The following is a 22,182-nucleotide window of genomic DNA, read 5'->3' on the forward strand; positions in this document are numbered from 1 at the left end:
GAAAAGAGGCAAACCAATCATATATAGCACCTGCAATACCAATTTCTTTTAGCCGATTTAATAGGAAATCATGATCTATAAGATCAAATGCAGCTGTTAAGTCCAGTGAAATGATTAAAGCAACATAGCTCTGCTGTAGTCTAGCATGTATTTCACTTAAAAAAAGAAGTTATAACTGTTTCGGTACTGTGTCCTTTCCGAAAACCCGATTGTCTAGGATGAAGTATATTTTTAGATTCTATACAAGATTGAAGTTGATTAAATACCACTGTTTCCAATACTTTAGATAGAAATGAGAGATTAGAAACCGGACAATAATTTCCAGGAGAGAGTTTTTCAAAATAGGCTTAACTAGTGCTTCCTTGAGTGATGTTGGAACTATTCCTTCTGTGAGATTTTTTGTAATAATTTTGCCAGCCTTTCATGAAAAGTCCTTGTGTAGTTTCAGTGCTGAAAGCCACACCTGCCTCCTCACTCCTACGGGTACAGAGGAGGTTTGAGCCGAGATATCAAAGACCTCATAAGTAGATCTTATATAATAGGGAGGACAGTCTTTATACAAAGGAGCCACATGTAATGTCAGAACTGGAAATGCACAGAGCTCCATAGATCTGTGATAAATAAGGTAAAATTATGTATAATCATACCTGATAATTTTCTTTCCATTAATCATAGCTGATCAATCCATAGACTGGTGGGTTGTGTCCATCTACCAGCAGGTGGAGATAGAGAGCAAACTTTTGCCTCCCTATATGTGGTCATGTGCTGCCGGAAACTCCTCAGTATGTCGATATCAAAGCTCCATCCGCAGGACTCAGCACTTAGAGAATTACACCCACGAAGGGACACTCTGCCCAGCTCACCACCGCCGAAACGGGGGAGGGGAATCCGTCCAGCTCATCCCCGCGGAGCGGGGGAGGGACACCACACCCGCCGATGCGGGGGGATCTGGCTTACCCTGCAACCGCAACCGCGGGAGGAGCTGACTGACCCTAACACCGCCGAAGCGGGAGGGGTACAAAACTGCCCTACAGCCGCACGAAGCGGGAGGGAGTGCCGGCAGAATTTTAAGTCTCAATCCAGCCCCGTAAAACGGAGGGGAGAGGAATGCAGAAGCTCACTGTAACACAAACTCGTCTTAACTCTTGAAGAATCCAAGTGAAAAAACTTGAACACGAAGTCTTTCTGAAGTAACTGAAGACTAAACTTGAACCTGAAATGCAACCAGAATAAAAACAATACAGATATCTGGGAGGGGCTATGGATTGATCAGCTATGATTAATGGAAAGAAAATTATCAGGTATGATTATACATAATTTTACCTTCCATATCATCAAGCTGATCAATCCATAGACTGGTGGGATGTACCGAAGCAGTACTCACCCAGGGCGGGACATAGAAATCCCTGACCGCAACACTGAAGCTCCAAACCGGGCCTCCGCCCGAGCAGCCACAGTCAAGCGGTAATGCTTGGAGAATGTATGGGCCGAAGCCCAAGTTGCCGCCTTGCATATCTCTTCCAAGGAGACGGAACCGGCCTCTGCCATCGAGGCCGCCTGAGCTCTTGTAGAGTGAGCCTTCAGCTGGATAGGCGGCACCTTCCCCGCGGCCACATAAGCCGCTGCAATGGCTTCCTTGACCCATCTTGCCACTGTAGGCTTAGCAGCCTGCAGACCCCTACGAGGACCTGTATACAGGACAAACAGATGATCCGATTTCCGGAAATCATTGGTCACTTCCAAGTATCTGATGATGACTCGTCTCACATCCAGATATTTAAGAGCAGAGTACTCCTCTGGGTAGTCCTCCCTACGAAAGGAAGGAAGACATAGCTGCTGATTCACATGGAAGCGAGAAACAATCTTGGGCAGGAAGGAAGGCACTGTGCGAATAGTCACTCCTGCCTCAGTGAACTGTAGAAAAGGCTCTCGACACGAGAGCGCCTGGAGCTCGGAAACTCTTCTGGCTGAAGTGATAGCCACCAAAAAGACTGCTTTCAACGTCAGGTCTTTCAGAGATGCCCTTGACAAGGGTTCAAACGGCGGCTTCTGCAATGCTCTTAGCACCAGGTTGAGATTCCACGCAGGCACCACTGAGTGCAGAGGAGGGCGCAGGTGATTAACCCCCTTGAGAAAGCGCACCACATCTGGCTGCGAAGCCAGGGAAGCACCCTTCAGGCGGCCCCTGAAGCAAGCCAGAGCCGCTACCTGGACCTTAAGGGAACTGAGCGACAGGCCTTTGTCCAGACCTTCTTGCAGGAACGTCAACACTGAAGAAATTGGAGCAGTGAAAGGAGAAAGAGAGCCTGCTTCACACCACGATGCAAAGATACGCCAAACCCTGGCGTAAGCAGTAGAAGTAGAGCGTTTCCTCGCTCTCAGCATAGTGGCGATGACCTTGTCTGAGAAGCCCTTCTTCCTCAGACGCTGCCGCTCAATAGCCAGGCCGTAAGACCAAAGGGGGAGGGATCCTCCATCACCACGGGACCCTGATGTACCAGGCCCTGCTCCACTGGCAACCGCAGAGGATCGTCGACTGAGAGCCTGATCAAGTCCGCATACCAGGGACGCCTGGGCCAATCCGGACCCACCAGGATTATCCTGCCGGGATGCTTTGCCACCCGGTCTAGTACCCTGCCCAACATGGGCCAGGGCGGGAACACATAGAGAAGCTCTTGTGTCGGCCATTGTTGGAGAAGAGCATCTACTCCCAGGGATCGAGGGTCCCGTCCTCTGCTGAAGAAGCGCGGCACTTGGCAATTGGCCGATGACGCCATCAGATCTAGGCTCGGCTGGCCCCAGCGCTTCGTGATGTCCAAGAACGCCTGAGCAGATAGCTGCCACTCTCCGGGCTCCAAGGTATGGCGACTGAGAAAGTCCGCCTTGACATTCATGACTCCGGCAATGTGGGCCGCTGACAGCTGTTCCAGGTTCGCTTCCGCCCACTGGCATAGACTCATAGCTTCCTTGGCTAGAGGGGCGCTCTTGGTACCTCCCTGGCGGTTGACATAGGCCACAGCCGTGGCATTGTCCGACAGGACCCGTACAGGCTTGAACACCAGTACCGGGATGAACTCCAAAAGCGCCAACCGAATGGCTCTGAGTTCCAGGAGGTTGATAGACCACTTTGCCTCTGCAGGAGACCAGAGCCCCTGCGCTGTCCTTCCCAAGCAGTGGGCTCCCCAGCCCGATAACGAGGCGTCCGTCGTGACGACAATCCACTCTGGGGACACCAGAGGCATTCCCGCAGACAACTTGTCTGTCTGCATCCACCAGCTCAGCGCCTTGCGCACTGCCGGATCCAAGGGAAGACGCACAGCATAATCCTCCGACATCGGAGTCCAGCGCTGCAGCAGGGAGTGTTGTAGTGGTCTCATATGAGCCCTGGCCCAGGGCACTACTTCCATCGTGGCCGTCATAGAGCCCAACAGCTGCACATAGTCCCAAGCCCGAAAAGGAGAGGCTACTAGGAACTGGTCCACCTGAGCCTGAAGCTTGACAATCCGATTGTCTGGCAGGAACACTCTGCCCACTTGGGTGTCGAATCGAACTCCCAGATACTCCAGGGACTGAGTCGGGCGCAGCTGGCTCTTCTCCCAGTTGATGATCCATCCCAGGGAGCTCAAAAGAGCAACTACCCGGTCCACAGCTTTGCCGCACTCTGCATAAGAGGGGGCTCGGATCAACCAGTCGTCCAGATAAGGATGGACTTGTACTCCTTCCTTTCGCAGGAAGGCCGCTATGACCACCATTACCTTGGAAAAGGTCCGCGGAGCAGTAGCCAACCCGAACGGGAGGGCTCTGAACTGGAAGTGTCGGCCCAGGACTGCAAAACGCAGAAAGCGTTGATGAGGAGGCCAGATGGGAATATGCAGGTACGCTTCCTTGATGTCCAAGGATGCCAGGTACTCCCCTGCCTTCACTGCCGCTATAACAGAGCGGAGAGTCTCCATGCGAAAGTGCCGCACTTTCAAGGCCCGATTGACCCCTTTGAGGTCGAGGATAGGCCGGACCGAACCTCCTTTCTTTGGTACCACAAAGTAAATGGAGTAACGCCCCTTGCCAAGCTGACTTTCTGGCACCGGAACGACCGCACCCAGGCGGATCAGATTGTCCAAAGTCTGCTGCACTGCCACAGCTTTGACCGGAGACTTGCAGGGAGAGAGTACAAACCCGTCTCTTAAGGGTCGGCAGAACTCCAGCTTGTAGCCGTCTCTGATGACTTCCAGCACCCAAGCGTCTGAAGTTATTGTGGTCCACTCGCCCAGAAACGAGGACAGCCGTCCTCCAATCTGCACTGGGGCGTGGACCAACACCCCGTCATTGGGTACGAGACCCTGGGGGAGGACCGGAGGGAGCACCTCCGGGACGGCGGTCTCTGCGAAAGGAATGCTGCTTGGGGGAGAAATTCCTCTTAAAGGAAGTGGGGGCAGAAGCACCCGACCTGCCCGGGCGGGTACCGACGGGCTTCCTGAAACCGTCCTCTGGAGGTACCGGGACGAGCACTCGCCCGAGCCCTGACCTCCGGCAACTTCTTGCCCTTAGACGTGCCGAGATCAGTCACGATTTTGTCCAGCTCGACCCCAAAGAGCAGCTTGCCTTTAAAGGCAATCTAGCCAGGCGGGATTTTGAGGCGTGGTCAGCAGACCAATGTTTCAGCCAAAGCCACCGCCGCGCAGAGACAGTCTGAGCCATGCCTTTAGCTGAGGCTCTCAAGACATCATACAGCAAGTCTGCCAAATAGGCTAAGCCCGATTCCAGGGCTGGCCAATCATTCCTCAAGAAATGATCCGAGGGGGAAGCCCGCTGCACCATAGTCAGGCACGCCCTGGCCACATAGGAGCCGCAAACTGAGGCCTGCAAACTTAAAGCAGCCGCCTCAAAGGACGACCTTAAAGCCGCCTCCAATCTCCTGTCTTGGGCGTCCTTTAGGGCCGTGCCACCTTCCACCGGCAATGCCGTTTTCTTAGTCACCGCAGTGATTAAAGAATCCACGGTAGGCCACAGATAGGCCTCACGTTCACTCACAGCCAAAGGATAGAGGCGGGACATAGCCCTAGCCACTTTAAGGCTCGCTTCTGGGACATCCCATTGAGCCGAAATTAAGGTGTGCATGGCATCATGCACGTGGAAGGTTCTAGGCGGGCGCTTAGTCCCCAGCATAATGGCAGAGCCAACAGGGGCTGAGGGAGAGACGTCCTCCGGAGAGGATATCTTCAAAGTGTCCATGGCCTGTAACAACAGGTTGGGCAAATCCTCCGGGCGAAAAAGCCGCGCTGCAGAGGGGTCATCCGCTCCATCCGAGCGGGGATCCGTCTCCACCAAGGAATCCGCAAAGGACCGTTGGGAGACCTCAGACACGCTGCCCTCATCTACATCGGAGGAGACAAATTCCTCCAAGGCCTGGGAATCAACCCGAGGGCGTTTACCTCTGGGAACCTCAACCTCTTTACCAGAGGAGGGAGCGGGGGCAGCGTTGTGCATGAGGAAGGCCCGATGCAGCAGCAAAACAAACTCGGGGGAGAAACCCCCCAGACTGTGTACCTCCGCAGCCTGGGCAACAGCCCTAGGCGCGCTCTCAACCGGCGCTCGCAATAGCGGGGGAGAGACATGCTGCGCATCCAAAATGGCGTCCGGCGCGAAACTCCGCGAAGGAGCCGCGCGGGAAGAACGGCTCTTAACTTTAGCCGCTTCTGTGCCGTCGCCCAAATTAAGGGCGTTCATGGCATTAATGTCTCCAACCTCAAGGGCGGCCCAAGAAGAAGCCGTCCGAGCCGCGTGGCCAGCCAAGATGGCGGAGGCGAGGAGCGGGGGATGGGCGTTTATGGCGGGAAAAACCGCCACGCCGGAGGAAGGACCGGGACATGCATCGGTCGCGAAACTGTCACCCACCAAGGGCGAATCCGGCTTGAAGACCCCCGCATCCCCTCTAGAAGCGCTCGAGCGACCCGGGGAGCGACCCTTTGCGCCCTCGCCCTCCGACGCCATGAGCCACGAGGAGAAGAATCGGGGAACCCCCGCCCGCTATAAAAAGGTAAAATTACCTGCTGTCCGCTCCGAGTTGTAACGACCTGGTGTCTCAGTGAGTAGCTGCAATAGACGCTTAAATAAACGTCGAAATAAACGCCTTTAAGGCCGTTCAAAATTTTTTTTTTTTTTTTTTTTTAACGGAGCCAGCGGGAGGGGGGAGAAAAGGAGGGACCTGGCACCACCAGGTTTGCACTTGCTCAAAAGAGCCCTCAACCCCAGGCACTCAACAAAACCTAAAAATTAGGCTTGGAGGCCTAGCCAGAGCTGCTGCTGTGTGTGACCACCACCTGCTGAGATAGAGAACATACTGAGGAGTTTCCGGCAGCACATGACCACATATAGGGAGGCAAAAGTTTGCTCTCTATCTCCACCTGCTGGTAGATGGACACAACCCACCAGTCTATGGATTGATCAGCTTGATGATATGGAAGTTAAATTTTAAATAAAAACAATGGAAACAAATGCTAGAGTAGATGTTTTTAAAATATTTGTGAAATATAGTATCTGAAATCATCAAAACTCTGGTTAATGACGTTTTTTGTGTATACTTCCCATCGTGTAATGAGCCGCATAAAATTCAATGGCAGGCCACAGGTTGCCCACTCCTGCTTCCTACACTTCCCATGTTGGATTGCTCCGAGAACGTATTTAAATTTTGCAGACACTATGCATATGTTACCTAACGTAAAATTGATGAACTGCAGCATACAGCCCTGGAAAATATTCATTGCGACAAATCTAATATTTTGGAATCTTTACAGGGTAGGGTGCTGAAATGATCTATTGATCATTTTGCCATTTTTAAGTTGGTTTCCACAATCTGGCACAGGGCTCTACTTTATAATTAAAATCCAACTTCCTTACTACTGGCTTGAAAGAGATGGAGGGTCTGCCACTCTTTCACATTCTCACCTGAAGTTCCAGGAACAGTCTGTGTACAAGTACTGCCACAGTTTTCCCTCAGGGTATTAATGCTATGTAATAGATTGGTGAGGCAAGATTTCCCTTCACTAAATCCATGTTGGCTTTGTCTCATTAATCCATGCTTTTGACTATGCTCTGTAATCTTGTTCTTTACAATAGTCTCTACCATTCTGCCCAGCAGGTCTATAAATTTCCCAGATCTCCTCTGGAATCTTTTTTTTTTTTTTTTTTTTTTTTTTTTTTAAATCGGCGTTACATTGGTCACCCTCCAATCTTCCAGTTCCATGCTCAATTTTAAAAATAAATTACATATTACTAACAGTAGCTACGAAAATTCATTTTTCAATTCTATCAGTACTCTGGGTGGAATACCATCCGGTCCAGGAGATTTGCTACTTTTCAATTTGTCAAACTGCCCCATTACATCCTCCAGGTTTATAGAGATTTCATTTAGTTTCTCTGACAATTTCTCTTATAGGTCTCAATTTTTGAAGTGGTGAATGGGAGAAATAAAACATCGCCAAGTAAAAAAAAAAAAAAGTACAAAGTTCCAGCAACTATTACTAGTCCAGTAAAAGGGAAAATTAGGTTCTTACCTTGGTAATTTTCTTTCCTTTAGTCATAGCAGATGAAGCCATTACGTATGGGTTATGTCCATCAACCAGCAGGGGAGATAGAGAGCACTCAAACTTTCACAGTGCCCTCTTGGCCAGCTAGCTCCATTGCCTCTTCAGTATTTGAAGCTTCCAAAGCAGTATGGCAAACCGCAATGGGAATCACAAGAGCTTTCCTCACAGCGAACGATGGCCCATCACAAGGGCATGAACTCATAAAGGAGGGAATGCACATCCTCCTGGAGGGAATAAACTCATCCTCCTTATTGTATAAGTGGAGGGGAACACACGCGCCTCCTGGAAGGAATCACACATCCTCCCAACACACTGGAGGGAATGAACTCATCCTCCTATTTATAGAACTGGAGGGGAACACACGCGCCTCCTGGAGAGAATCAACACATCCTCCAAAAAAAAAAACATGCTGGAGGGAATGAACACATCCTCCTAAATTTAAACTGAACATGAATCCTGAAGATTGTTTTCCAACTTTCTCCCAAGGAAGGAACTTCAGGAAATTAGAACAGAACCTGAAAAACAGATTCACAGCATACAGACAATCATACAGGGAGGGCTCATGGCTTCATCTGCTATGACTAAAGGAAAGAAAATTACCAAGGTAAGAACCTAATTTTCCCTTCCTTGTCATCAAGCAGATGAAGCCATTACGTATGGGATGTAACAAAGCAATCCCTAGATAGGGTGGGAACAAGCCACACCAAGCGCTAGCACTTGTGCACCAAAACGCGCATCCCTCCTGGCAGCCACATCCAGCCTGTAATGTCGGGCAAAGGAGAGCTTAGAAGCCCATGTTGCTGCACTGCACATCTCTTGAAGAGAGTGCTCCAGTTTCAGCCCAAGAGGAAGAAATCACTCTAGTAGAATGTGCCTTAAAGGCTACAGGCGGAACCCTGCCGGCCAGCAGATAAGCTGAAAAGATAGTTTCTTTGAGCCAGCGGGCAATAAGGGCTTTAGACGCTGGAGACCCTCTGCGAGAACCGGATAGCAAAACAAACAGATGATCAGAAGTCCTGAAAGAGTTAGTAACTCGCAGATACTGCAGCAGAGTCCTGCGCACATCCAAAAGGTGCAGCTGCCCAAAAGATTCTGGAAACTCTTCCTCTGAAAAAGAGGGCAAGAAAATAGGCTGGTTTAGGTGAAAGGCTGAAACCACCTTAGGCATAAAGGAAGGCACGGTCCGAACCGTGACTCCGGACTCTGAAAATTGCAGAAATGGGTCTCTACAGGACAGCGCCTGGAGCTCTGACACCCGCCTCGCCGAGGTAATGGCCACCAGAAAAACGGACTTCAGTGTCAAATCTTTCTCCGATGCTCGCCGAAGCGGCTCAAAAGGAGATGCCTGCAGGGTTTTCAAAACTAGCCCCAGGTTCCAAGCTGGACAGGGTGCTCGCACTGGAGGTCGGAGCCGAAGCACCCCTCTAAGAAACCGTGCCACATCTGGGTGAGCAGCCAAAGACACGCCTTCCACCTTACCACGAAGGGAGGCCAATGCTGCCACCTGCACCCGCAGGGAATTATAGGCCAAGCCTTTTTGTACACCTTCCTGCAAAAAGTCCAGAATCGGCGAGACAGGAGCCTGCATTGGAGCAATGGCTCTGGAAGCACACCAAGACTCAAACAGGCACCAAATCCTGGCATAAGCCACGGAAGTGGACCGCTTGCGGGCTTGCAGGAGAATGGAAATAACTTTATTGGAATAACCTTTATCCCTCAATTGCGCCCTCTCAATAGCCATGCCGTAAGACCAAAGCGGCCGGAGTCCTCCATGGCTACCGGTCCCTGAGTCAACAGGTTCGGTACCAGAGGTAACGGCAGAGGACCCTCCAGGAGCATCTGTCGGAGGTCTGCATAACAAGGTCTCCTTGGCCAATCCGGGGCGATGAGGACCACTTCTCCTGGGTGCAGCCGAATCCGCAAGGGCAGGCGCCCTATCAAGGGCCATGGGGGAAACACATAAAGTAGACCCGGAGGCCAGGGTTGAGCCAAGGCATCAAACCCCGCCGAGCGAGGATCTCTCCGTCTGCTGAAGAAGCATGGGACATTGGTATTGGCACTTGTCGCCATTAGATCCATCACGGGCTTGCCCCATTTGGCACAGATCTGCAGGAAAACTTCGTCTGCCAGATTCCATTCTGCTGGATCGATCTGATGCCTGCTCAGATAATCGGCCTGCACATTGCTCTGACCTGCAATATGAGCTGCCGACAGACCCTGAAGATGCAGCTCGGCCCAGTGGCAAATCAGTTCGGCCTGCGCGGCTAGTGCTCTGCACCTTGTTCCGCCTTGTCGATTTATATAGGCCACCATTGTCGTGTTGTCCGACATCACTCTGACAGCCAATCCTTCCAGGGTCACTTGAAAGGCCAGAAGCACCTGAAACACCGCTTTCAACTCAAGGCGGCTGATGGACCACTCCGACTCCTCGGGTGTCCATAGACCCTGGGCATGCTTCCCCTTGCAGTGTGCGCCCCAGCCCTTCAGGCTGGCATCTGTTACCACCAGGCACCAAACGGGGAGCGTCAGCGACATTCCTCGCCACAGCATGCTGTCCGAGAGCCACCACTCCATGCTGAGTCGGGCCGCAGGGAGCCAAGTAAGTCTGCATTGGTAATCCTGAGAAATAGGAGACCATCTCCGGAGTAGGGAATACTGTAGAGGTCTCAGGTGCGCTCTCGCCCAGGGTACCACTTCCATCGTGGCTGTCATCGATCCCAGCAGCTGGACAATGTCCCAAGCTCGCGGGCGGGGCATCCTCAGGAGCAGACGGACCTGATTCTGAAGCTTGCACCGCCTTAGCTCGGGAAGGAACACATAGCCCGAGACTGTGTCGAACCTGGCCCCCAAAAACTCTAGAGATTGTGAAGGGGACAGGTGACTTTTGGCCATATTGACGATCCAGCCTAGAGATTGCAGTACTGAGACCACTCTGGCTGTAGCTTGTAAGCTCTCTGTTGCAGAGTCTGCTCTGATGAGCCAGTCGCCTAGGTACGGGTGAACTCGGATACCTTCTCGCCTGAGAAAAGCAGCTACTACCACCATTACCTTCGAAAAGGTTTGGGGAGCTGTGGCGAGGCCAAAAGGCAAGGCCCTGAACTGGAAATGTTTTCCCAACACCGCAAACCTCAGAAACTTCTGGTGCGGGGGCCAAATCGGTATGTGCAAGTAAGCTTCTTTCAGGTCTAGAGACGTGAGAAACTCTCCTGGCTGTACCACCGCAATGACGGAGCGCAGGGATTCCATGTGGAAATGCCGCACTCTCAGGGACTTGTTCACTTCTTTTAAGTCCAGAATAGGGCGAAAGGACCCACCTTTTCGCAGCACCACAAAGTAGATGGAGTATCGGCCGCAGCCTTGCTCGGCGGGAGGCACCGGGGTCACTGCCCCTAACTGAATCAGACCTTGTAAAGTCTCCTCCACCGCCGCCCGTTTGACGGCAGAACCGCATCGGGACTCCACAAACACATCTCTTACTGGGGCGTTGAATTCTATTCTGTATCCATCTCTGATCAGGTCCAGAACCCACTGATCTGAGGAAATCTTGGCCCACTCCTCGACAAAGAGGGAAAGCCGTCCTCCGATGACAGGCATCGAGGAGAGGGCCGGCGCACCATCGAGAGGGTCGCCCCTGAAATCCTGGTCTTGAGCCACCGGCTACGGAACGCTTGTCCGAGCGAAAGGAGTTCCTCTGCTGACCACGGGCACGTGAAGTGAACCCAGCAGAACGCCCCGGGCGGTACCTTCTAGCTTCACGGAAGCGAGGTCTGTACGAGGAGTGGACCGCCTGGCCCTTAGAGGAAGGCCTCTGCCTATCTTCGGGCAAGCGCTGGGGTTTTGGATCACCCAGGCCTTTCACAATTTTCTCCAACTCCTCACCAAATAGGAGAAGTCCTTAAAAAGGCAACTTCACCAACCTTTGCTTAGAGGCCATGTCCGCTGCCCAGTGTCGTAGCCACAGACGACCGCGAGCCGCCACTGCTACTGCCATTTGTTTAGCCGAAGCTCTGACAAGGTCATAAAGGGCATCAGCCAGAAAGGACAAGGCCACCTCCATCCGCGGAGCCACATCCAAGAAGGGCTCCGCTCCATCTCCGGGCTGAGCCACTGCCTGTTGCAGCCAAGCTAGGCAGGCTCTAACAGCATAACAGCTGCATGCAGACGCCCGAACAGTGAGACCTGCAATTTCAAAGGACCGTTTCAATGCGGTTTCCAGCCTACGGTCTTGAACATCCTTCAGGGCAACACCTCCTTCAACAGGGAGGGTAGTTCTCTTTGTCACCGCAGTGACTACGGCATCCACTGTAGGCATTTGAAAACGAGCCATATGTCCCTCACGCAGAGGGTATAACTGCCCCATAGCCCTGGAAACTCTCAAAGGTCCCTCGGGGTCAGCCCACTGAGCCGAAACAAGCTCTAGGATGGAGTCATGCAAAGGGAAGGCCCGAGCAGCTTTCTTGGTACTAGCCATCCTGGGATTACCCGAGGAGGCCATGCCACTGTCAGGATCTTCAATCGAGAGGGCCTGCAGGGTATCTGAAATAAGCGCTGGCAGCTCATCACGGTGGAAAATCCTCACCGCGGAGGGATCATCCAGATCCTGTGGTAAATCCGCACCTGACTCTGGTTCCTCAGACCAAGAACGTCTGTCAGAGTTCTCCAAATCCTCACACCCCGACCACGGGGGGGGGAAAAAGGTGCACCACAATCTGAAGGGGAATTAACCCTTCTGCGCTTATCTTTAGGCCAAGCATCCGGGAAAAAAGCCTCACTGGGCAGTCCCAGGCCAGAATCCATCGGGGGGGCAATCAGAGGAGCCTCAGGCGACCCTTGAGAAAGGGCTCTTTTCATCATGTATGCTTTATGCAGCAAAAGCACAAAATCCGGGGAGAAAATCTCACCCTGGGCACCCAAATCCTGTCCGGTGCTAGCCACTCCTGAAATAACCTCATCTCGAGGTGCCCCACCCGGCTCAGGTCTCTCCGTGTCCACGGAGGCCGCACCATGTGGTGTAAGCAAAATGGCGCCCGCTGCCAGCTCAGAGCGGGAAGAAACATCGCTCGCCATGCTCGAGCCGGCTCCTACGCCAGTACAGCACGATTTACAGAGCCCTGCTGCTGATTTGCGCTTGCCACAAGTGGAACAGCGCTTTACATTGTCCGCAGCCATCGCCGAAAAACGGTGGTAAAATCCAAAATGGCGGTTTCGCGCCAAAATCGCCCCGATCGCGGGCCGGAGGAGTTGGTAAACACTCTTACCTCAAAGGATCTAGTGTACAACTACGATCCTGCTGAAAATCAGGTCAAAAACCTCTGTTCCAGCGTCTCTGTGTTTAAAAACGCGACGCAACTTTTTTTTTTAAGCTGTGAGGAAAGCAGAGGTATTGAAGACTCCGGAGGCTCAGATGAGTTGAAAAGGCAGGGAAAGGGCGAACCTATATGCCTGCATCCACTGTTGGTGGGTAAGGACAGGGAAAGCAAGGCAATATGTCCACATCCACAGAGGTATGGGTAAGGCAGGAAAAGGGTTAACCTATGTGCCTTTAAAGTGAGGCTGCTATAGCCTCCAACACCCCGGTTAACAACTGGCAAGCCAGGAACCACCTCCCGGCAGATTTTTCTGGAGCTCGAACAAGCTGCAGCCACCCTGCTAGGGGAGATAGAGAATACTGAAGAGGCAGTGGAGCTAGCTGGCCAAGAGGGCACTGTGAAAGTTTGACTGCTCTCTATCTCCTCTGCTGGTTGATGGACATAACCCATACGTAATGGCTTCATCTGCTTAATGACAAGGAAACATGGATTCTCTACAGACTTATCCAAAAGAGATGACCATCAACCATATAACTCACATTTTCAAATAGAATTTCCAGCATCAAATCGCTCTTATCAGCAGCCCCTATATATACACATGCACACACCATACCATAAGCTAGATTCTATAAATGGTGCCAAAAATTTGGAGCTGATAAATTTTAGCACAACGCCATTCTATAAAGGGCGCTTTGGGATGACCACTCTTTATAGAATACTGTTGAGTGCCAAATTCAAGGACTTACACCAGCTTAAACCTGATTTAAATCCTAGCGAGCAAATTGGTTGCGGATCCCCACTGTTCTGCAACACTGTGTGCATCTTTTGGGAATGCCCCGACCCGTCCATAATGCTCCCATGGTCACACCCCCTTCTGAGTTGCACACAATCCAATGTAGGAGCCCACTGTTACAGAATTTGTGCAGCCAGATCAGTGCCCAAACTATTAGTGCCAATTAAGTGCTTGTTAGCTCCAATAATTACATCACTGAAGCCCAATAACTATTTTGTGCACCAATCTGGAATCGACGCCCAATTTTGGGCACACTTTATAGAATTTGGGAGCATGCGTTTCATTCATGAAGAGGATAATTCCTAACTTCCATAACTGCTCAACTTCTTCAGATAACAAATTCACAAGTTTCCAGCATCTAACAATGCAAACTTCACACTCCTGCTCTGTGGGGCTTTTGAAACATCAGCTCAAAGATATGAATCAAATTTCTAATTATTTTTGAAGTATAGACAAGTCATTTGAGTACCTTTGCCAAGTATGATTCTTTAAGGAAATGGCTACAAGATATATTAATGACTCACTAAGGTCACCACACACACATTTTACAGAATTCTGACAAACAAGAAGTTCCACCTAGAACTTCCACATCTGTGAACACAAATGGGTCCATGAAATAAAAAATGCTCCAGAATTATCACATCGGACATGTCCTATAAACTTTAGAGTGGGCAGGAAACATGAAAGTTGTAAAAAGACAGACAGCAATATTGCAAGTCTTCTTTCTCTTTGAAAAGCAGGTTAAAAAGAAATAAAGAGGTAAACTATATAAAAACAAAATGGCCATCACCTGATAAGGCTGAAGTCATTCTCAATAGGGTCAAAGCTGAAGAGCACTAGAAAAGTTCAGTTATGAGCATGCCTTTCATATTCATCCTTGTTTATCTTAAGCTTTACTTGAAATACTGCCATACCCTATTTTTAAAGTCTCCTTCCCTAAGCAAATTTGTTAGTTATTTATGCTTTTTAATTCCTTCCTGGGGTTTGGGGAACAAAAAAAAAAGTGTTCACAATGGTGGAAACTCTTAAGAGGAGCATTAATAAAATACACATCTCCCTAGTAACAAAACATGTACCGTATTTTTCGGACTATAAGACGCACCTAGGTTTTAGAGGAGGGAAATAGGAAAAAAATTTTTTTTTCCTTTTTCCCTCCTCTAAAACCTAGGTGCTCCGGTGCGTCTTGTCCGAGTTCGGGATCGCCCTCCCCTACTCACGTCAGCGATGTTCCCTGGTGGTCTAGTGACATCGGGGCAGGAAAGAGCCCCCTCTTTCCTGCCCAGCGCGCTGCTCTCCGTCCTCCTCCGTCCTCCTGTATGCTGCCTGATGGTCTCGGCGATATTCAAAATGGCCGCCGAGAGTCTCAGCGGCCATTTAGAATCTCGCCGAGACCGTCAGGTAGCATACAGGAGGACGGAGAGCAGCACGCTGGGCAAGAAAGAGGGGGCTCTTTCCTGCCCCGACGTCACTAGACCACACCCCCCATTTTCCTCCCAAATTTTGGGGGAAAAAAGTGCGTCTTATAGTCCGAAAAATACGGTACATAAAAAAAGTGGATTTCAATTATTTGAACTACAACTGCATTATTTAAAATTAAGATTTTGCCATTATTGTTTTAAACTTATGAAAGGGTGCAAAAGATTGACAGAACTGGCATTTTGTGAGTAGCTCACTGTGCTCTGTACCTCTGTGCCACAACATCAGGCCTAGTGTGGACTTGGGATGCTATGCCTTAGCGATCCACAGGGGAAAAGATCAGCCTACATAAAGTACACTGTTTTCTCTCCAAGCAATTATTTTCCCTTAACCTTTTCTGGTTTCATATTGGTTCCTTACTTGAAATGCTGCCATAGAGATGTACAACATATTACTCCCGTTTAATATTTCAAATTACAGTCTCCACAGAATTCAAAGATTTCTAGAAGATATGTCTATTCCAAAGAAAGTCAACGCCTTGTACAATGAGACAGCATTTTCATCTTTGTGTGCAGTAGTGTGCTGATATGTAATATAAAAACAATCTATATTAAGATTTCAATTTCTATTTCAGAATTCCTGCACAACATATACTATATGCTTACTAGTTTACCTTCAGTAAATAAAGAAAAATAAGAGTACCTGAATTTAACATCTTCCACAAAGTCAATTTAACTATAAAGAATACGTTTGTTTGTTTTTTTACCTGTCCAGCTACAGCAGTAAAGTAGGCCCACATAGGGTCACCAGCAGAATAGGCAGGATATCCAGAGTATCCACCAGGAGTAGCACCTGGTACTGCACCTGGCACTGGCTGTCCCATTTGCATCTGCATTCCAAACATCTGAGCACCATAGCCACCATACTTTTGAAAGAGCAAAAAAAAAAAAAAAAAATTATATCAGAGAACTTTACTGTTGTACTTCTGTTATGAAACAGTTGAAGTTTTAGAAAAGAACATACAGTTTGGTTTGAAGATAAGAAGCCACAGAATGAACTATTTATAAACAAAACATTCTTGATTTCTCTGTCAAAGGTCTATAAAACTGAAAAAAAAAAAAGTTCTCAGGCTTAGGACAAAAACCTTCAGCAAGTCTGGCCCTTAGTGTAAACAGAATTTGGCCAACTGGTTATTTCACTTGTTCTGGAGGCAAAGCTTTGAATCCTGTTAATCAAATACCAAAGAAACCAAAGAAGTCTCCAAATCCAGGAACAAAAATGAAATAAAAATAGAAAACTATATACCAAAATAGCTACAGAAGAGAAAATATGGATATTAAAATATCTTAACTACATCTTAAGACGTTTTGCATGCAAGGGCTACCACTCAGTCAAAACTGGTAAGCAAGTTGCTTACCTAACTGATGTGTTTATGCCTGCAGAGAAGCATCACATGATTCAGTATAACAGAGTGGAACAAATTTCTAGTGTTGTGGTAAAACCTTAGTACTGTGCAAGTGGGACTTCCCATGATGTGGTGGCTCTGTATCTGCTCTTAGTTCCGGTACACCCCCTCCTCTCCCCTATTTCAGTTACAGGTAAGCAATTTATCTTCTAAGTAAAATGCCAATTTAACCAACTGGAATGCCCTAGAACATAGCAACTGCTAAAGGAAAAGGACAAGTTTTTATTTATTTTATTATTTACTACATTTATATGTTATCACAGGACAAAAAACCCGAAGGCATAGATAGATAGATATCCCTTAGAAAAAAAAAAAAGAGCTGGTTCTACATCTCAAAGCCCTACTGCACAAAACAAAGGCATATTTAAAATGGCACCTAAAACATCAACAGGACCATGACAATCCCCACTTAAGTTAACCCTGCTTGGTTATAAAAAGGAGATTCATTCATTCTACTACCCAACTGGGAAAGTATTTTGTTAACGCAAGCTTGCAGGTGGGCTACAAGAACAGAAAAGTCTTTTAAATAAATAAAACCAAGTTTTACCTGTTTACCATTAGATTTTACTGTTTAAGAAAATAACATGGTTATATTGTGTGTTTTATGAAATGTGTATTATTATTATGAATGTGGATTGTTCCCCACTCTGGGTTGTAGATGTGCGGAATATAAATCTTTTGAATAAATAAAATAAAAAATAGTTAGGATGGCTCCATTTGGTGCTCCACAAGCGAGTAGAAGAAGTATATGAAGATGCCAACTGGGAGCCATTTTGGAAGGAAGACTTTAAAAAGGCTAGTATTATACCAGCTAGTCTAAGGTCCTTTAAGTGACTTCATTATCAAATGTTGCTAAATAGTACCAACTACCTATGATCCATGCATAATCATAAAATATCAGTAGGCTTAACAGATTGGAAAAGGGTCCATGTTACCTGTGGTAAATTCAACACTGTGTAATTTTCAGCTCATTTAGGTTTACATACATATATAGTAGATGACGGCAGAAAAAGACCTGCACGGTCCATCCAGTCTGCCCAACAAGATAACTCATATGTGCTAATTTTGTGTTTACCCTACTTTGATTTGTACCTGTGTTCTTCATGGCACAGACCGTATAAGTCTGCCCAGCACTATCCCCGCCTCCCAACCATCAGCCCCGCCTCCCAACCACCGGCTCTGGCACAGACCTGTTCATTTAGGTTTAAGTTAGATTAAGATTAGTTTTACTATTGCTTTAAACAGGTTGGTAAGTGACCCCCAAATATTAATATTTACAGTTAGCAGAAAATGACCAGAGTCTGGATTTGCCCTGCTTATATATTGGGCCCTCATAGTATGTTTTTGGTTTAATGTCACTGAGGATCGAGATTTCTCTTTACCAAAATAAAGTGGGAAGCTCTAGCCTATATACAAGTAATGAAGGCTATTTGGTATCAGAATACAATTCTGAGAAGGCCTGAACAATTCTCATACCTACCACTCCACATACGCTATTCCCTTCATGATCTGGAGAATCATGCTACATTTTTAAATATATATATAGTTTCCCCACCAAATATGTCGTCCTTCCACTAGTTCTATTTTTCACTAATACATATTGTAAGACGGGGGGGGGGGGAGGGGGAAGAGTGTACTATATTGCTGAGCTTACAAAAAGCGAAAACCCCTTTCCATGTTGATTTTTCTTCCTTAAAACGAAGTTGTTCTAGCTAGAGTATCTTTCTGAAAACTAAAGCCTTTTTCTCTCCTTTATTACCATTAAAAGGAAACACTTCTTGTTTTTAAAAGTGCTAACCAGGAACTAAACGCCTTCAGTGTAGCTCGTGTACAGCTTCTCTAAGCAGCAACATTACAACTTGCACCCAGGAGAGGCGCACCATCCCAGGGCCCCGAGGACAAAAATCGATAGCCACACACAGCCTAGGCCTAGCGGGCACCTCCCACGGCCCACGACAGTTATCTGAGGTGGCAGACGTGCGCACATGCAAGACATCTTTTTTTTTCCCCCCCCCCCATCCTAACCCCACAGGCCCCAGAACGAGAAACGGCGAGAAAAAAATCACAAAACAAAAGCCTAAAGGACTCGAGGAAGACCACACACACTCACGCCTCCGAAGCCGGGATACGCCATGGCTTCCCACTACACAGCCTCTCGAATGTCACGCTCTGGACGGGAGTCCTAGAAACCGCCACTTGCCGTTACCAGGAACAGTACTGCGATCACCACCACCACCACCACCACGAGCCGCGCAAGCAAGTGCAGCTAAACCCCGCCCAGTCCCAGCCACTCCCATTGGCCAAGAACTACCTTCCGCGCCCTGCGCGAGCCTCTGCCGTGGTTGCGTCATAGACGGCTCGTTACTTCCTTCCAGTAAGCGGGTGAGGGGCAGGGCCGGGGACGGGTGCTGCGGACTGCTTTCGCTAACCCGTTCTGGTGCGCGCGGGATTTGGACGTCTTCAGACAGTAGCTTGCATTGCTTTGGAGGTGTTACTTAGGATACGGTTAGAGGCGTCGTTGCAGCTACTACAAGATCATGAATACAAAGTAGGAATATGCAGAGATGAGTGTGCCGTTTAGGACATTTGTCAGAGGAACATATGTTTTGTCTAAAGCAGACAAATTTTGTTTTGTTTGTGTGAGTAGAAATATTCTTTGCACAACTGAAGCTTTGAGGAGGGTAGAATAAGATTACTAGGATGCAGAATGTTAGTCTAAGGCAAAAATAATTTTAAAAAAATAATTACTGACAGTCAGCCTTCCAATTTTGGGGGGCCAGGAGTGGACTGGAGGTGGGCAATGTATTTCCCCCCCAACTTAGCTGTGGCCCTGTGACGTAACAGCCTCAGGGTTCTGTTAATAAAGAGTAGTTACTTACCTGTAGCAGGTGTTCTCCGAGGACAGCAGGTTATATATTCTCACATGTGGGTGACGTCACATCGGCCCGGAGGACTTTCTAACAAAGTCTTGAAATCTTTAAGTGTCCCTTGTCACGCGGGCGGGCACACTGCGCATGTTCCTCTTCCCGCCTGCCGTGCGGACACGTTCCTCAGTTATATCCAAAAGTTTAGAGGAATACAACTCCTAAGGGGAGGTGGGAGGGTTGTGAGAATATATAGCCTGCTGTCCTCGGAGAACATCTGCTACAGGTAAGTAACTACTCTTTCTCCGAGGACAAGCAGGCTAATATTCTCACATGTGGGGTATCCCTAGCTCCCAGGCTCACTCAACATAACAAACAATGGTCAATTGAACCTCACAACGGCGAGGACATAACGTAGATTGACCTGAAACAAAACTCATCTAACTGAGAGTGCAGCCTGGAACAGAATAAAAATGGGCCTAGGGGGGGTTGGAGTTGGATTCTAAACCCCAAACAGACTCTGCAGCACTGACTGCCCAAACCGACTGTCGCGTCGGCTATGCTGCTGAAGGCAGTAATGAGATGTGAATGTGTGGATGGAAGTCCATGTCGCAGCTTTGCAAATCTCTTCAATAGTGGCTGACCTTAGATGAGCCACTGATGCAGCCATGGCTCTAACATTATGAGCCGTGACATGACCGTCTAAAGTCAGCCCAGCTTGGGCGTAAGTGAAGGAAATGCAATCTGCTAGCCAATTAGATATAGTGCGTTTCCCGACAGCAACTCCCCTCTTGTTGGGATTAAAAGAAATAAACAACTGGGCGGACTGTCTGAAGGGGCTTGTCCGCTCCACGAAACAGGCCAATGCTCTTTTACAGTCCAAAGTGTGCAACTTGCTTTCACCAGGGCTCATATGAGGAGGGGGAAAGAATGTTGGCAAGACAATTGACTGGTTCAGATGGAACTCCGACACCACCTTCGGTAAGAACTTTGGGTGCGTGCGGAGGACTACCCTGTCATGATGAAAAGTAAGAAAAGGTGCATGAGCTACTAAAGCCTGAAGCTCACTGACCCTACGAGCTGAAGTAACCGCCACCAAGAAAATGACCTTCCAGGTCAAGTACTTCAGATGGCAGGAATCTAGTGGTTCGAAAGGAGCTGTCATCAGCTGGGTGAGGATGACGTTGAGATCCCATGACACTGGAGGAGGTTTGACAGGGGGCTTTGTCAAAAACAAACCTCTCATATAGCGAACCACCAAAGGCTGTCCAGAGATAGGCTGACCTTCTACACGATAATGATAAGCACTGATTGCACTAAGATGCACTTCCATATCATCATGCTGATCAATCCATAGACTGGTGGGTTGTGTCCATCTACCAGCAGGTGGAGATAGAGAGCAATCCTTTTGCCTCCCTATATGTGGTCATGTGCTGCCGGAAACTCCCCAGTATGTTCTCTATTTCAGCAGGTGGTGGTCACACACAGCAGCAGCTCTGGCTAGGCCTCCAAGCCTAATTTTTAGGTTTTGTTGAGTGCCTGGGGTTGAGGGCTCTTCTTGAGCAAGTGCAAACCTGGTGGTGCCAGGTCCCTCCTTTTCTCCCCCCTCCCGCTGGCTCCGTTTAAAAAAAAAAAAAAATTTTGGACGTCCTTAAGGGCGTTTATTTCGACGTTTATTTAAACGTTTATTGCAGCTACTCACTGGGACACCAGGTCGTTACAGCTCGGAGCGGAAAGCAGGTAATTTTACCTTTTTGTAGCGGGCAGGGGGTTCCCCGATTGATCTCCACGTGGCTGATGGCGTCGGAGGGCGAGGGCGCAAAGAATCGCTCCCCGGACCGCTTGTGTGCGTCTAGCGGGGATGCGGGGGTTTTAAAGTCTGATTCGCCCTTGTTGGGTGTCAGTTTGGAGGCCGGTCAGTGTCCCGGTTCTTCCTCCGGTGCGGCGGTTTTTCCCGCCATAAACGCCTATCCCCCGCTGCTCGCCTCCGCCATCTTGGCCGGCCATGCTGCTCGGACGGCTTCTTCTTGGGCCGCCCTTGAGGTGGGAGACGTTAATGCCATGGCCGCCCTTCATTTGGGCGACAGCAGAAAAGCGGCTAAAGTTAAGCGCCGTTCTTCCCGCGCGGCTCCTTCGCGGAGTGTCGCGCCGGACGCCATCTTGGATGCGCAGCATGTTTCTCCCCCGCTCTTGCGAGCGCCGGTTGAGGGTTCGTCTAGGGCTGTGGCCCAGGCTGCTGAAGTGCACAGTCTGGGGGGTTTCTCCCCCTAGTTTATTTTGCTGCTGCATCAGGCCTTCCTTATGCAAAACGCTGCCCCTGCTCCCTTGTCCGATAAAGGGATTGAGGCCCCCGGAAGTAAACGCCCTCGGGTGGATTTCCAGGCCTTAGAGGACTCTGTCTCCTCTGATGTAGATGAGGGCAGCGTATCTGAGTTCTCCCAACGGTCCTTTGGGGATTCCTTGGAGGAGATGGATTCCCGCTCGGATGGAGCGGATGACCCCTCTGCAGCGCGGATCTTTCGCTCAGAGGACTTGCCCAACCTGTTAATGCAGGCCATGAGCATTTTGAAGATTTCCTCTCCAGAGGACGTCTCTCCCTCAGCCCCTGTTGGCTCCGCCATTATGCTGGGGACGAAGCGCCCGCCTAGAACCTTCCACGTGCATGATGCCATGCGCACCTTGATTTCGGCTCAATGGGATGTCCCGGAAGCGAGCCTCAAAGTGGCTAGGGCTATGTCCCGCCTCTATCCTT

At 49.1% G+C, this 22,182-nt stretch overlaps 1 protein-coding gene across 2 annotated transcripts in view; it reads right to left on the reverse strand.

Annotated features, from left to right (window-relative positions):
- The window catches only part of GCA (grancalcin), a 151,452-nt gene extending 132,617 nt beyond the window's left edge, over nt 1-18,835 (reverse strand). Inside the window, exons 1-2 of one of the 2 annotated variants that reach the window (XM_030208708.1) lie at nt 18,677-18,835; nt 15,868-16,026 (exon numbers count right to left, since the gene is read on the reverse strand). In XM_030208708.1, the coding sequence (XP_030064568.1) occupies nt 15,868-16,026; nt 18,677-18,700 (183 nt within the window). In that variant the 5' untranslated portion in view covers nt 18,701-18,835. Of the gene's footprint in view, nt 1-15,867; nt 16,027-18,670 lie in introns of both variants that reach the window. The other variant, XM_030208707.1, reaches the window with a different exon arrangement.
- Between the last annotated feature and the right edge of the window lie 3,347 nt (nt 18,836-22,182).

This window comes from Microcaecilia unicolor, chromosome 7 (genome assembly GCF_901765095.1).
Source record: "Microcaecilia unicolor chromosome 7, aMicUni1.1, whole genome shotgun sequence".
NCBI lineage: Eukaryota > Metazoa > Chordata > Amphibia > Gymnophiona > Siphonopidae > Microcaecilia > Microcaecilia unicolor.